General features: G+C 41.5%; 1 protein-coding gene across 3 annotated transcripts in view; it reads right to left on the bottom strand.

The window, feature by feature from the left end:
- Positions 1 to 14408, bottom strand: part of robo1 (roundabout, axon guidance receptor, homolog 1 (Drosophila)) — a 172610-nt gene that overhangs the window by 13224 nt on the left and 144978 nt on the right. For all 3 annotated transcript variants that reach the window (XM_053647347.1, XM_053647346.1, XM_053647345.1), the window contains 5 exons: positions 14231 to 14402; positions 10986 to 11189; positions 5837 to 5863; positions 4563 to 4605; positions 2286 to 2440 (listed from right to left, as the gene is read on the bottom strand). In XM_053647347.1, the coding sequence (XP_053503322.1) occupies positions 2286 to 2440; positions 4563 to 4605; positions 5837 to 5863; positions 10986 to 11189; positions 14231 to 14402 (601 nt within the window). The remainder of the gene's footprint in view (positions 1 to 2285; positions 2441 to 4562; positions 4606 to 5836; positions 5864 to 10985; positions 11190 to 14230; positions 14403 to 14408) is intronic.

Genomic DNA, 14408 nt, shown 5'->3' with positions numbered 1-14408 from the left:
TTTAAAAAAGGTGATTCGGATAAAAGCTTGAGTTAGCAGTAAAACACACACCTCATAAAAAGAGCGGATTAGGCGTGCAGTGAAGTGCTTTTGGGTTTTAATGCCTGGACTAAACTGTGTCTGTGAAAACATAGCCCAGTAAATGGCGTGCTTATGAACGTGGTACAAAAAGAGGCATGTTTCAGCAACGTTTCAGCAATGTATAAGCAACGTTTGTCACTGCTGTCTAGCATTTCAGCATTTCAGTTCACACCAAAAGCATTTCTAAAGTTTTCTGTCTCATTTGAGCCAAAATCTAAATCCATACCAGCCTTCGGGTGGAACCCAAGCTCCATGGACAACCGTTTAAATCACACATTTCTATATGTTGTGAACTTTACTACAAATATATTATAGGGATGTAAGGAGAAACTAGTTCGACATGGCTGCATCGATATACACACCTTGATATACCGGGCTCGAAATCAAATTTAAAAAATGGTTAAAAGCGAATACTTTGGTGCACACGCCGCGGTTTACGCACACTGGAAGAGACAGGGTGGTGAAGAAGGTAAAAAATGACTCGTCATACTTTTTATCCATTTACAGTTACATTAAGGCCCTGTTTACACTAGTAAACACTAGTATTACCACGCTGGCATTTCCGCCATGTTTCAGAAACGATCTCCGTCCACACTACGCATTCATGCACACTGGGCATATGCGCGCATACAAGTGTAAACAGGAAGTTGGTTGCTAGTCCAAACCGGCGTTCCATGTAGGGCGTACGCCGCTCGAAATGAGATTTGTTGCCGATCGCTCTAATCGTAGCTCGCCTCTTGCGCATGTAGCTGCGGTATTATAAAATACAGAATTTAACTGCACAATGGCTGCTAAGAATGACAACAAAGCCAGCAAAGCTTGCAGTTCGCTCTCCGCGTTGTTGTGTATGCGATCGAGGTAGCATAACGGTCATACTTGACGGCTGGATGAATCAGGGAAGGATACGCGACGATCCAGAAGACCCGATCAGGGAGCGAATGTGGGTGAAGCCACGCCTTCGTTTTCAGAAGTCTGCGTTTTGGTCTGCGTTTCAAACTAAAACGGGGTCTTCAGCGTCTCCAAAAGTCTCCGTTTCCGAGCGTGGAAAACGGCGGAGTAGTGTAGTGTAGACGACAGGCATAACCGTAGCAACAGTTATGCCTTTTAAAACAAGAACGCACTAGTGTAAACGGGGCCGGAGTGTTGTGGAATGTTTTCCTATAACATCATATCCTCAAGCGTTTTATTCCTCTTATACCACAGCAGCTTGCCAACAATTACAGTTATTTGTTTATTACAGGAACGGACGTCATTTTTTTCATCCGTTTATAGGTACGTTTAATGCTCTGGAATGTTCACGAAACAAGGAAACAAGGTAGTTCCTGTTCTCACGTGTTCCCTCACCAGCCTCTCTTTTCCTCCTCACTCTTGAGGTTGACAAAGACACAAAACGCAGCTTGTCGTGTTACCGAGAAACCGCAAAGAAGCGTAAACTCCTCTGCCCTGAAGACTTCAATTTAACCGAACTGATTCAATGAACCTGAATCGAATCGTATCGCTGATGAACCAATTCGCAATCGATCGGTAGTAAATTGAAGTGTATTGATTCGTTAATCGTTTTGTATCGTATTATTGGTTCGAGGGAAATTCACACTCCTGATACGGTACACTGTGATTGTACCTGCGGTGTTTGTACCCTAATGACGCTCATTAGTTCACAAGCTGAATATGCCATTTCTCTACAATCCCATTGTCTCAAGTCACACGTTTAACCAACTTCACTCGCCCTACCTTGATCTTCTCTGTTTTCCTGCTAAAAATGGTTTCTCCTTTTGCTATTTCACCCAGCTCTTGCTGACATGTGCAAAAAAATAAATAATAAAATAAATCACCTGGAAGGGCTTCATCTCTCTTTCTGCACACTCTGGCTTTTTATATAACTTATTTTTCCTCCATCACCCTCCCTCTCGGACATACAGTAGGTACACACACACACACACACACACACACACACACACTCTCTTTGACCTCTGCAACTGCTCCCTGTTTCCTAAATAAGGAAGCACTTAGGGGAAATTGCATTTAGAAGCTACAACAACAGTATGGAAATCAGATGGCAAATTTGATTAGCTGGCAGAGCAGACCCCATAAGGACCGGGCCAGGGCTACCTTTTTTATTCTCTATCTAAAACAGCCCTGCTTCAACCTTCAACATGCAAACACACACACACACACATATAGCTTCCTGTTCAACGCTGACTCACCAGGGCGGCTGTAGGTGGCCAGGTTGCTGTCACTGTTGCCGTTGCCCGCGGTGCAGCAGTTGATACTGCAGTCGTTCTGATTGGAGCAGTTGTTGGGCCATGTGTCCGCTAGCCAGGGCTGGGTAGCCGAGTCGCTAATGTTCAACAAACCAGGCCTGTACACACACAACCAGCAGACTGTTCAAGCCACCAAAGGTCATATTACCATATTAATATGCATAAAGTGCGTTCAAAGTAAAGAAAATATCATATGACCCTGAGGAAAGATCACGTAATAACTTCTATTCTTATGGGGAAATATTATCACGCAAACTGGAAATGCTCATTTGGTGCTCATTTGCATATCGGAACGTGATAGGCTCTTCGATTTTATGACACAAGAACACTTGCATTTTTGTTTCCATTTGAACTTTTTTTTAATCCACACGCCAAATCGTGAGCCCATCTGTCATGCTGTATTTTTATTTGAATCGACATGCGTTACAGCATGAACCCCATCTAGAATGTTCTACATGATAAGAAGTAAATTTAACAAAATTTCGCTTTTTTTTTTTTTTAGGACACGATGATGCGAGCCAAATAAACACAAATATGCCTCTTGTTTGCTTTTCTATTGAGCTCATTGTACACATGGTAACTCTGATTAAAATTCTTGATAAAGCACATCATGGTTATGTAATATTGATCAGGTAATGCACATTTTGTTGAGGGCTCGCTAGTAAAGAGTGAAGTATTTTGTACGAAGAAAAGGAACGGGGAAAAAAAAGAAAATGACACTTGATGAAAATCGCAATACTTGTGATAAGAGTGTTGCATGATGTTATTATATCACATATGGATATCATAATATAGCCCAGCCCTATTTCCTGAATGAACTGTCCTAGTGCTCTATCAAGATCAATAAAGTGTTGGACAGCGAATGAAAATGGAGGTCTATGGACGCATGTCACCGGAACTGACAACAAAATATTCGCTACTTTATAAAAAAGGAGGACTTTTACGAGGTCAAAGCTGAAGACGAGGAAAGAAAACAAAAAACAAAAGACTTAATAAGGAGAAGGCTTCGAACACCAGAACATCAACGTCAACGTTCAAGGCCGTGAAATCTTTGTCCACTTGTTCCGACTGCCCTGGATTGTATTTCACTACCGCTATCACGCGAATTTATGTTAGAGATTTCAAAAAGAATATCATGTTCAAGATATTTGACTCTAGACAAAAGGGAAACACGCCCACAAGGACTAGGACTAGGACGGCACACTGACAAGCAACACCGGGCTTGAGTTTGGAATAGAGTGTTCTTCCAGGTTTTCGTGTCCCTGTTTCATTGTGAAAGCCGAGATCCGAGGAAATTATTGTGCATTAACGCGCAAGAGCAATATGGAGGTGGGAAGAGACGAGCCTCTTTTTGTCTCTGATTTCTTCCAGCTTTGTTGTACAAGAAGGCGCTCCATCTTCAGCATGCACAACATCTTTCTAAACCCAAGATTGCCTCCTTGTGCCCTACACAAGCAATTACACTTTAGTGTACAGTGAGTGGGTCCGGTGTGGATTCCAATTAGTACGAGCTATTTGACGAATTTAAATTTATCACCAAAATAAATGATACGTTCTTACATTCCTAACTTGCACATTTACATACCTTTCAGCGTAGTAAATGAAATCCAACCACACTGTTCTTGTTCGTCCAGATTTGTTGAGTAATTTCATTCATTATTAGAACACGAATCAGTTCAGTTCTTTACTGTGAACCGAGGCGTTCACTGTTTTGTGTTGTTTGTGCAACATTTATGTACAAACTGAAGGGAAAACCAAGCGGGCGTGCTTTGTTATGCAGTAGCAGGTGTTTGTTTTTTTCTTTACATAATTTGAGAAGAAAATCAATACTGCAGTTCTTCTGACCAATCACCTTGATCCTTTGATGAAACAGTTCTACCTTCATGGGTGTGGTCTGTTCCAGACTGACTCCGCCTCCCGCATCCACAGGGCACAAGGGCTCACCGGATGGTTCGGCAAGGATGAAAATGATGCGAAATCGTATGCTACGGCCTTCGCACTCACCAAACTGAACACGTATGGGTTCACGATTTTTTTTTAAGCGATGTGTTAAACGTTTCTCCACAGTTCCACAGTCACAGCCGTAGAAATCAATGAGGTTCCGGTGGTGACCCAAAACCCAGCTTACTAACACACTTTTATGCTCTTTTTGTATGTTCCTTTAATTCGTCACCCATATGTACTGTGTATGGCTATGAGATATGAAACATTACGACTCACCTGCCAGCGCTGCTCACAGCTTCTCCTCCTCTTTGATAGGAAACTGCAAAAGAAGTAAAAAAGCAACTATAAGGAAGGATGTCAATGAAGCAGGCGCTGCTTTGAATAAGTAACGGTAAATGTCGAAACGCTGGCAAGCACGAGACAATTTTCTGGACTTTAGCAAGCAAGCTAATTAAACGTCTGGGTGTTGCCAGAAGTCTGAGTCACTCCCTGCTTTGTGTGCTGGCACTTTGGGCACGCCGCTTTAGCATCCACCTTACAGTGTGACTAGCAAAGATAAACCCCCCGACCCTCAGTCCTGTCTCACAACAACTCGCACTCCATGCCGCTCGTTTTCCCCAGCGAGCTGGATCGCAGTTCAAACAGATAATGTCCTGTATTATATACTACAGCAGACACATTTTGGCCTGCAATCCTGTACTGTTTAGCGCCAATACGGGACATTTTCAGATCTTTGAATACTGATTCAGGAGGCAATATTCGGGTGGTTAGCTTTGGCAGCTAAGTGTTTGGCAACGCTCCACTAGCAGAACCTGGGGTTTCACTTAAAGCTTGGCAGAGTGTCACTGATCGCAATCGAGATCCATTTCCATTCATGCAGAAAAAAAGGTTCAATCCAATCAGTCTCCTTTTCCTTCTCTTTTTTACTTTTTTTTTTTTATACCAGCACGTCAATGGGAGGTTGATTATTGTGAAACGAAACTACTTCAAACAGCGAGCGGCGGAAGGAGGGTGTGAAAGCTGGCCCTGTTCTTCTGGCTTGCAATAAGTGACGGACGTTTTTTTTTGTCTAATTGGGCCACGAGAACTCTGCTGTCACCTCGTCAGAACCGGGCTGAGACGCAGAGCCAACCGGAGTAGCTTTGATCCATTCTTGTCGCTGTTTAACAGCTTTCTTGAGCAAAGCGGATTCAGAGAGGCTCGGCGGACTCCCAAAGCCGCCTTTGAGGGCTGCGTGAAAAGCTACAGACTCGTGCTCTTTCTTGTAGGGAGATGTATTTTTAACCAGAGAACATGGCTTACTGAGCTGGGCTGCTGTCTCTTGATGTCCTGTGTGATTCCTCTGTCGGGAGTCTGGTGAGGAGTTAGGAGAACTAGCAGATATGTGAAGGGAGTGAAGTGGACATATAGCAGTGAAGCTCTGAATCTGAAAAAGCAACACTGCTCTCTAAAGAAGGCCGAGATAACATGCACGGTGTGCTGCTTGTTAACTCCGACCATATCTTTAGTAGCTGGGGCTTTTACAATACAGAAGGAATAACAGCGCTTACCAGTAGGCGTGAAGGTGAATGAAGGCACTGCAGATCCGGAGGTCAGAACATGGAAGAAAAGAAGATTGCAAAACGTGCCGTTATTGAGGCAGCACGTAGAAAACCTGGCATAATACTGACTGTACCGATAAAGATCTCAGAGTCTTCCTGACTCAGGAATCTTGAGTCTCGGGAGTATTCGATGAGGTTTATCCACATGACAAGCCACCCAAAATATATTACACTCAACATGGCCACTGTCTTCTACACTCTATACAGCTAGCACAGATTTATCTATCCATTACAGATCATACTTCATTGTTTACACGGCCACGTTCACCCTCTACCAGTTATATCCATCATGTAGATACACCATAGATTTATTTCTTCCATTAATTATAGCTGAGCGCTGTGGAAGTCTCAAATCTGATTGGTCAGAAGGTGACTGGACACTAGCGCAGCCAGAAATCGCTCGGTTTGTATTAATGCAGTTGTTCTAAGACATTACAGTTTCTATCGTAACTGCTAATTGTATGGCCAGGGACTTTATAAGCATATTTATGAAAGTTATTCAACAAAAAAAAGATAAATCATTGATACGCTGAAGTTTTATACGAGGAAATGTTTATTTAATATTGATGGAAGGAGTCCCCAGTGTCAGAGGTAAAGCTGTAAGATCTACATGACAGACGAGTTTACAATTTCTCTGTGGTTCGTCTTATTAATGACGAGAGAGAAAAAAAAGAGAAGCTGGTTTATAGCTGCTATAACTTAAGTGAGAACAGGAAGTAACTTGCTTCATGGAACTTTCCACGACATTAAATGTAACAATAAGCAGATAAAAAAAAAAAGTATAACGTTGCCGAATAAAAACTTCAGGATGTGCTGCTATAGGAAAATAACAAACTTCAGGGTAATAACATTCACTCTACTTCATCACACCAACCCATCGTTGATTATTTTCCTATTACAGTGCAGAGTGTTTTATTCCTTATTCGCCATAAACTCCGCCTACGGTTATTTTATTCATTTATTTACATTTTTAAAACGTACTTTTGACTTGTTTTGCACAGTGTATCAGGTCAGAAAGTAAACATTTCACTAAACATTGTTTACAGCACATTAGAATGGACATAGATTCAAGACTGCCAAAAGTTGGTGGCTTTCTCTAAGAACCGTAAAGAATCTTTCTTTAGAGTCTTTCAGTACAGAAATGTAAATTTGGAATAACGTGGAATGTCAGGCATTGTAAACGGATTTCGATCTGAAAGCTAGAAGCGTAAATGTCGTTGAAATCTTCAATCCCTATACACGAGGCATAAAATAACCAAGTGAAAACGGTGTTGCATTGGATTAAATCAATTTGAAAATTTCTTTAAAGATGAATACTTCTATATATTCTATGGAACTACTGTAGGAACTTAACGAGCAAAAATGGCCGAAATCCACGCTAGTAATATGACTAACGGTGCCTATGTGCAATTATATACATTTTTATGATGCTGCAAACAAAGTCCTGAGTGTTACAAAACTGTTATCCTTCATTTTTAATCTTCCATAATCTCTAGTACCATCGAACAAAGCCATAAACTGGGTGACGGAGCATTAAATAGAGCTTTTATGGCATGGTTGGGAGTCTGTAAAATGGTGAATCCACACAAACTGGCAATTACAATACCAAAAAGACGCTTTTTGACTGCGACATGACGGAACATCATATCGTCTTCCACCTTCTCTTATCTTCCGTATTTACGCTCGGCATGCCGAGCCCTGGCCTTTAAATGTCACCTTTTTTTCTTCTCCATTTGTCTGTGTGTTTGGCGGTGCTCGGAAAACCCGGCGTACAGAAAGATCACCGTAATAGATGTGGCCGTTTTTTCATGCTGTTATCATACGTATTTATCTGTTCAGAGGTAAACAGACGAGGCGAGGCGAGGCGAGATGAGACGGACGCCTGCCATACGTCCCAGAGCGTATGAAATGCTGTGATGAAAGACGATACATAAATAAATCTGTCTCAGCTGCTCAGTGAATGTCACGTGCGTAATGACAGTTTGGGGAGTATAGGTGGCCATGCTGCTTATAAACACACACACAACACCTTGCTCGTGTCTTATGTGGTTACAGTGAGCCTTTACTTTGTTTCGACACACATGGGTTTCCCCGCCTCCAGTTCAAAGAAGGCCGCTTATAGCCTTGTGGCTTCATCACATGCCAGCGAGTGTTAGCCATAAGAGACTTTCCAGACCCTGACTTTCGACCTCAGCTTCGAATGCAAGATCAGACTTGCCCGTGGACTCGGTGGAAATACCAGTGTTTTGTTGCTTTCCCACAAAAGTTTGTCCAAAACGTGACCTATATATTTTTTAATATTAAAGAACCAGCACGTTTAGCCAATCAGCCAAGACACGTTTGTGTCTGGCGTATATCTTACACAAGACCAGAAGGTTGTGAGTTCATGCCTCAACACTGCCTTAACCCTCTTTACTTCTGTATCAAGGCTGACCCTACTCAAGCCAGGATACGCGAAGAAGAGAGTTTCACTCTAGTGCACGTGTATACGTGACAACGACTGCTTTTTCTTTTCACATCTTCTCATATCTACATCAAAAGACTTTCGGTTTGGAAAATATCAGAGATCGTCTGTATCTACATCACCAATGTTGCTTAGAAGAAAATCCTAGCAGGCAGAGAGGAAAAAAAACACATGTCGGTGGACGAGACAGCAGTTTTTTGGTCCAGATGTGTGCCATAGTAGGCAGCTCCTCCATTTACTTATTTATTTTTACTCACCAAAGAGATCACAACCCCGCCAACTTGTTTTCCTCTTGGCTCGCAAGACCAAGGCTCGTTAATTCAAAAGGTCAAAGTTAACCACGATAAGGTTGGAGCAAAATTGTAAAAAGCTGCTAGCTGAAGTAAATATGTTTCTTTGATGTCCCGCATCCTTTCCCCTTCGGTGAATATTTTATTCATGTTTGCTCTGAGCACTGTTTTAACAGAAAAATAGAAAAGGATTCCTAGTTTTCGGGTTCTTGTATCGCCAAAGATCAGCTCAAAAATGGCTAAATGCTACAGCTAAAGGCTACACAATTGTAAATGTTTAGCAATTCTGCTACAAAAAATGTAAATCTTATACTGTGCGTTGACTCCAGATTTCTGTTTCTGTCTTCAACTTTGGAAGGTGGAGCCAAAAACCAAAACAAACAAAGATGGCCACCTGCAGTGTTACTGAGTGAAGTTTTTTTGTTGTTGTTGTTCATGTCTCCAAAACAAGAACTTGATGAGTTCTGTATGTTTTTTTTTTTTTATTTTTTAGCTTAATTAGCTTTGTAACTTCATAACAAAACCAAAGAAGCAAACATTAGACACCAAACATATCTTAGCTGACTCCATTTAAGGAAATTTGAGGAAAAATTTTGGCCGGTGCAGAATAATTTATCGCAATAATTTATATAAGAATACGGCTTAAAATCAAATCGGATATTAAACCAGGCCCAATCTGATCCGACACGATGCGAAAGGACAAACATCTCGCCGAACTTCAAAAGCTGAATCCTTTCCAATGTCACAGTGTTCATGTTCTAAAGGTTGAGTGCACGTCAACCTTCAGATTGTGTGAATGCTAATGCGAATGAATAGCCGGACTCGCTTCTCTTTTTCAGCACAGCCTCCAGTCTGCCAATACGCATTCCATTAGCTGAATGTCCTTCAGACAGTGTGCCTGCTGCTCAGTGCCAACATCGGGGGGGAAGAACTCCATTGTGCGATCTCCTGAGTACACGAACTCTCAAGTGAAAGCAAGAGGTATGAAAGAGCAATGATGCTTCATCGGATACTGAGAGGTAGCAGTACAGACTGTACCTGGACTGAAAAGAGGCAAAGCAAGGACAGGGGAGGCACGAATATTACTTTTTTCACTCTTTTCAGCGCTGAACTTTTAACCACTTTAATATAATGAAGGAAGTTATTTCATGGTAAAGAGAAATAGCTACATAATCGGTTTACATGTAGGAACTTAAAGATGTTTGAAGAAGTCACAGTCTTGAGGCACTGTCGAGTTTGTTACTGCTTCAGAAAACTCGTCTAACTCCAACAGAAAGAGGAGTCAAAGTGTGCTTTCACATTCGCGATGTTAACCGTGTTTGAACAGAACCCTATCATCGGGGGTTCTCCCCTTGGTGCACTTCTTTAGTGAAGTGAAAACACGGCATGTGAACTGTACTGAAGTGAACGCGATTCGACTCTGAATCGATTCGAAAGCAGGAAGTGAATCAAAATGCCTGTATTTTGGCTTTACGGAGCTATAGAGCTGCATAAATGCCACGTGAGTTGCAGATTTTCAACAAAAAGAAATAATAAACACAGGCTACACACAGGATAATCTTTTTTTTGTGATTGTTGCGGCCAAAAATGTTCGATTTTGCGGTGGATTTTAATCAAAATAAGCGATGCAATTTGCAACGTTTTTTTGCGGAAAACTACTTCAACTTCATGAAATTGTTTCGCATCGTCTTACGCAGTGACGTACCAATGTAAATGAGACCTTGTAGCTGTTCTCACGTTCACGTGAATCGAAGAGGGCTTTGGCTGAATGCATGCTGTGATGACGTCACATGACATGTCTTGGCCCAAATCTGCGTGAATTCTGCAGTTCGAAATCTCCTCGGCTTGATTTTGCGTTCATTTCTGCGAACGCAAAATCGCCAAATCCTGGAGGGACCGATTTATATAATTAACTAATCATTTCATTAGCACTGGCTCTGTGTTTCCCCATGCTTGGTGGATTTTGTGCTTTCTAGACACACTTGTTTTTACTTTTTACACCTAACCAGATGAATGTCAGGAGACACGACCCTCAGAAGACCCTTTTTATTCCGTTTGAACATTTTGGTTTGTTTAATAAAAATTAATAAAAATAAACTAGCAATCAACAGTGAATAAATATATGTGAAAGTATGACCCTAAGAATTGTGATTCTGGGTAATATTTGTTAAAGCGCCCTAACATTCAGGGTGTGTTATTTCTACACACGAGCTGCATTTAGTATTTAACCTTTTCTTTTACTTGTTTTTTTCCTTTTAAAACAGTATACCTAAACGTATTCGGTAACGTAGCTCGAAATAAAAATTCGGTGCAGAACAGGTCGTCGTCGAGTTCGCTGCCGTACCTTTGCGAATGCCGGCATAGCTGGTGCTCAGACCACTCCTTTTCTTGCGATGGCGGTACAGCCAGATGCTGAACACCATGAGGATGATCCAACATGCCGCGCCGATCCCGGCGATGAAGGCTGGCTGCTTTACCACGTCTGAGATCTGCTGAGAGAGCGTGTCGTCTGGGTCCACTACGGACTGAGTCATCTTCCCTGAGGAGTCTGGAGCAGTGACGAGGACCAGAAACAAAGAACATACATCAAAAGACAGGAAAAAAAAAAGTTTTTCCATACACTGTGGACTGGATGATGTTCATCAATTTCAATACATTTAATTCGCTTCAATTTTTCTTCTTTAATTAGGCTTAATTCTAATTAATGAAAGAGTCATTTAAACTCTAATTTGGAATCCTGGTCTACAGATCAGAGGGTTTTTTTCCCCTGTTATGAAGAATTTAAAAAAAATGCCTGGCATGTCTGGAGAAACAGCAGACAACAAAGCGTCTGCTTCATCTGCTTGTGTCTCACACTCGCTCGCCACATGAAAGGAGCTCGGCCCATCCTTCCCAGCACACATTTCTTCCCGTCGACTCTCTTTTCTTCCCCCCTCTACGTTCTCTTTTTTTTTTCATTAGTCACTTTTATCATTTAAGAGACGTTTTGAAGCTCGAGGCAAAATCTTTACTTTTCTCTTCAAAACCAAGTGCTCAAGGCATCATCGTAGTCCCTCTTGTGTACATGCTTAATTCTTCTTGTCCTCCTGTCCCTCCATGTGCAATCAGACTTTAAACCTGGGATATTATTTGATTCCCAGATGTTCGCGTTTATTTATTTTTGTTAAGTGGTACTATTTTTGATCGGCTGCCCCAGTCAGCGCCTATTTTCTTATAATTTATTAGTTTCCTAGGGTGATTTTAAAAAAAAAGCAAACAAACAAAAAAAAACATTAACACTATGTTAACACTTACTGGTAATGTTCTTCTTTATAGTTTTCTTTCTTTTTTTACATTACTGTTTTTTTTTTTTGGGGGGGGGGTTGAGCAAAAAAGATTGTGTAAAATTGTGTTTATTGTTTAAGCTTTGATATTTTGTTTAAAAAATTCACAAAAAATACTCTGTGTTCATGGATATCAAACAATTGCAAACACAACACAGGTTTATTAAAAAATATATATCTTTGTTAAATATAGGTGTGCAAAATTATTATTGGCACCCCTATGAACTCATATGAGAAAAATATATTTGAATATATTCCCATTGATATTTAATTTTTTTTATAGTACACCTGGGTGACTAGGAACAGGAAATTGTTCAACCACGACAGGGATATAAATATGAGGTAACATACAGGCCAAATTACCTTAGTCATTCATAACAATGGGTAAGACCAAGGAATATAGCTGTGATATGCGGCAAAAGGTGGTTGAGCTTCACAAAATGGGACGTGGCTATAAGAAAATAGCACAATCACTGAAAATGCCCATTTCCACCATCAGGGCCATAAATAAGAAGTTCCAGCCAACTGGAAATGTTATGAATCAACCTGGAATTGGACGTTTGTCTCAGCACACTGTGAAGAAGACGGTTCGAGTGGCCTGAAAATCTTCCTTTGCTCATATTTACCAAGGGTGCCAATATTAGTGGAGGATTCTGTATATTCCTTGGTAAAATCTTTGGTCAAAATGGCTTTCATGTTGTATCTTGATATTCCTTGGTGTGTTTGGAGCAGGTCATTGGGGGGATGGCGGGTTTTTGATGTTGCTCGACGATAGAAAAACTGCAGCATCTTTCTACAAAAGTCACTTCCCCTCAACCTGTCAGAGACTTCAAAGCACACAGCGGTAAAACGTCCCCTTGACTGTGCAGGTGTGTGTCTGTGTGAGGTTCATCCTTTTCTTCTGTCATTTTAAATCCCAACAGGAGTTTACCCTTTATCTTCTGACTTCAAGTGTAGAAATGTTATTTTACTGTTTCACAGCAATCGCTCAACTTTAATTCATTTAGCATTAATGGAAGTAGATTAAACGCTGTCAATCAACACTGGATATATTTTCGATTTTATTATTTTAGACACTTTCACACATTCTAGAAGGGAAAAAAGCAAACGCTTAGAGCTTTCCAAAGGAAGCTGGCAGTGGAAGTTTACAACAATGGAGATTAATGGAAAAACTTTCAGTATAAGATTTAAGGAGCTTCAAAGAACAATTTATGCAAAAGAGTAAAATGATGTGAATTTAGAACAATTTAAGTCGTTATTGGTACCAAAGTGGAAAAGGCTGGAAGGTTCAGGGTTATATTTCATGACAGACCGAAACACTATGCGATTAAAAATTTAAGTTACCCCAAGTTACCCCCATTTTTTTTACTCCAAGAATGACATGATATTGTTTGCCAAATATATCTTGACCAAACTGTATTACATCTTCAGAATTCATCAATTAAAACACTTCTACTTAATAGTCTAGATCATATAGTGGGACTTTTTTCTCTTTTTTTGTCAGATGCTAGTTCAGAATCAGGCTGTGACTCTCTGTTAGTCCCTCTTCAGCCCTAAATCAGAAGTGTGTTGAGGTGTGGTATGTTGTAGTGCGGTGTGGTGTGGTGAGGTGTAGTGTGGTATGGTGAGGTGTGGTGTAGTGAGGTCTGGTGTAGTGTGGTATAGTGAGATGTAGTGAAGTGAGGTATAGTGTGGTATAGTGAGGTGAGGTGTGGTGTGGTATAGTGAGGTATAGTGAGGTGTAGTGAGGTGAGGTGTGTGGTGAGGTGTAATGTGGTATAGTGAGGTGTAGTGTAGTGAGTTGTAGTGTGGTGTGGTATAGTGAGGTGTAGTGAGGTGAGGTGTGTGGTATAGTGAGGTGTAGTGTGGTATAGTGAGGTGTAGTGTAGTGAGTTGTAGTGTGGTGTGGTATAGTGAGGTGAGGTGTGGTGTAGTGAGGTGAGGTGTGGTGTGGTGTAATGAGGCGTAGTGTGGTATAGTTAGTTGTGGTGTGGTGTAGTGAGGTGTGGTATAGTGAGGTATAGTGTGGTGTGGTGTAGTGAGGCGTAGTGTGGTATAGTTAGGTGTGGTGTGCTGTAGTGAGGTGAGGTGTGGTGTAATGTGGTGAGGTGTAGTGAAGTGTGGTTTGGTGTAGTGAGGCGTAGTGTGGTATAGTGAGGTGTGGTGAGGTGTGGTGAGGTGTAGTGTGGTGTGGTGTACTGAGGTCTAGTGTGGTATAGTGAAGTGTGGTGAGGTGAGGTGTGGTGCATTGGCGGATTCGACTCACCCAGCTGGAAGTAGGTGAGCTCGCTCTTCACTCCGGGTCCGGCTCCGGTACTGGCTGCCACCTCCACGCCGTAACGGATGCCCGGGACCAGACCCGAGATCACTGTGGAGAAGGTAGAACCGTCCACTGTGCGGTTGATATGGAACCGACTCTCGTTTCCCAAACACCAGATCTGCAT

This window comes from Ictalurus furcatus, chromosome 17 (assembly GCF_023375685.1).
Source record: "Ictalurus furcatus strain D&B chromosome 17, Billie_1.0, whole genome shotgun sequence".
Lineage (NCBI taxonomy): Eukaryota > Metazoa > Chordata > Actinopteri > Siluriformes > Ictaluridae > Ictalurus > Ictalurus furcatus.
Note: the sequence above shows the minus strand (reverse complement) of the source record. Positions and strands in the feature narration are given on the sequence as shown.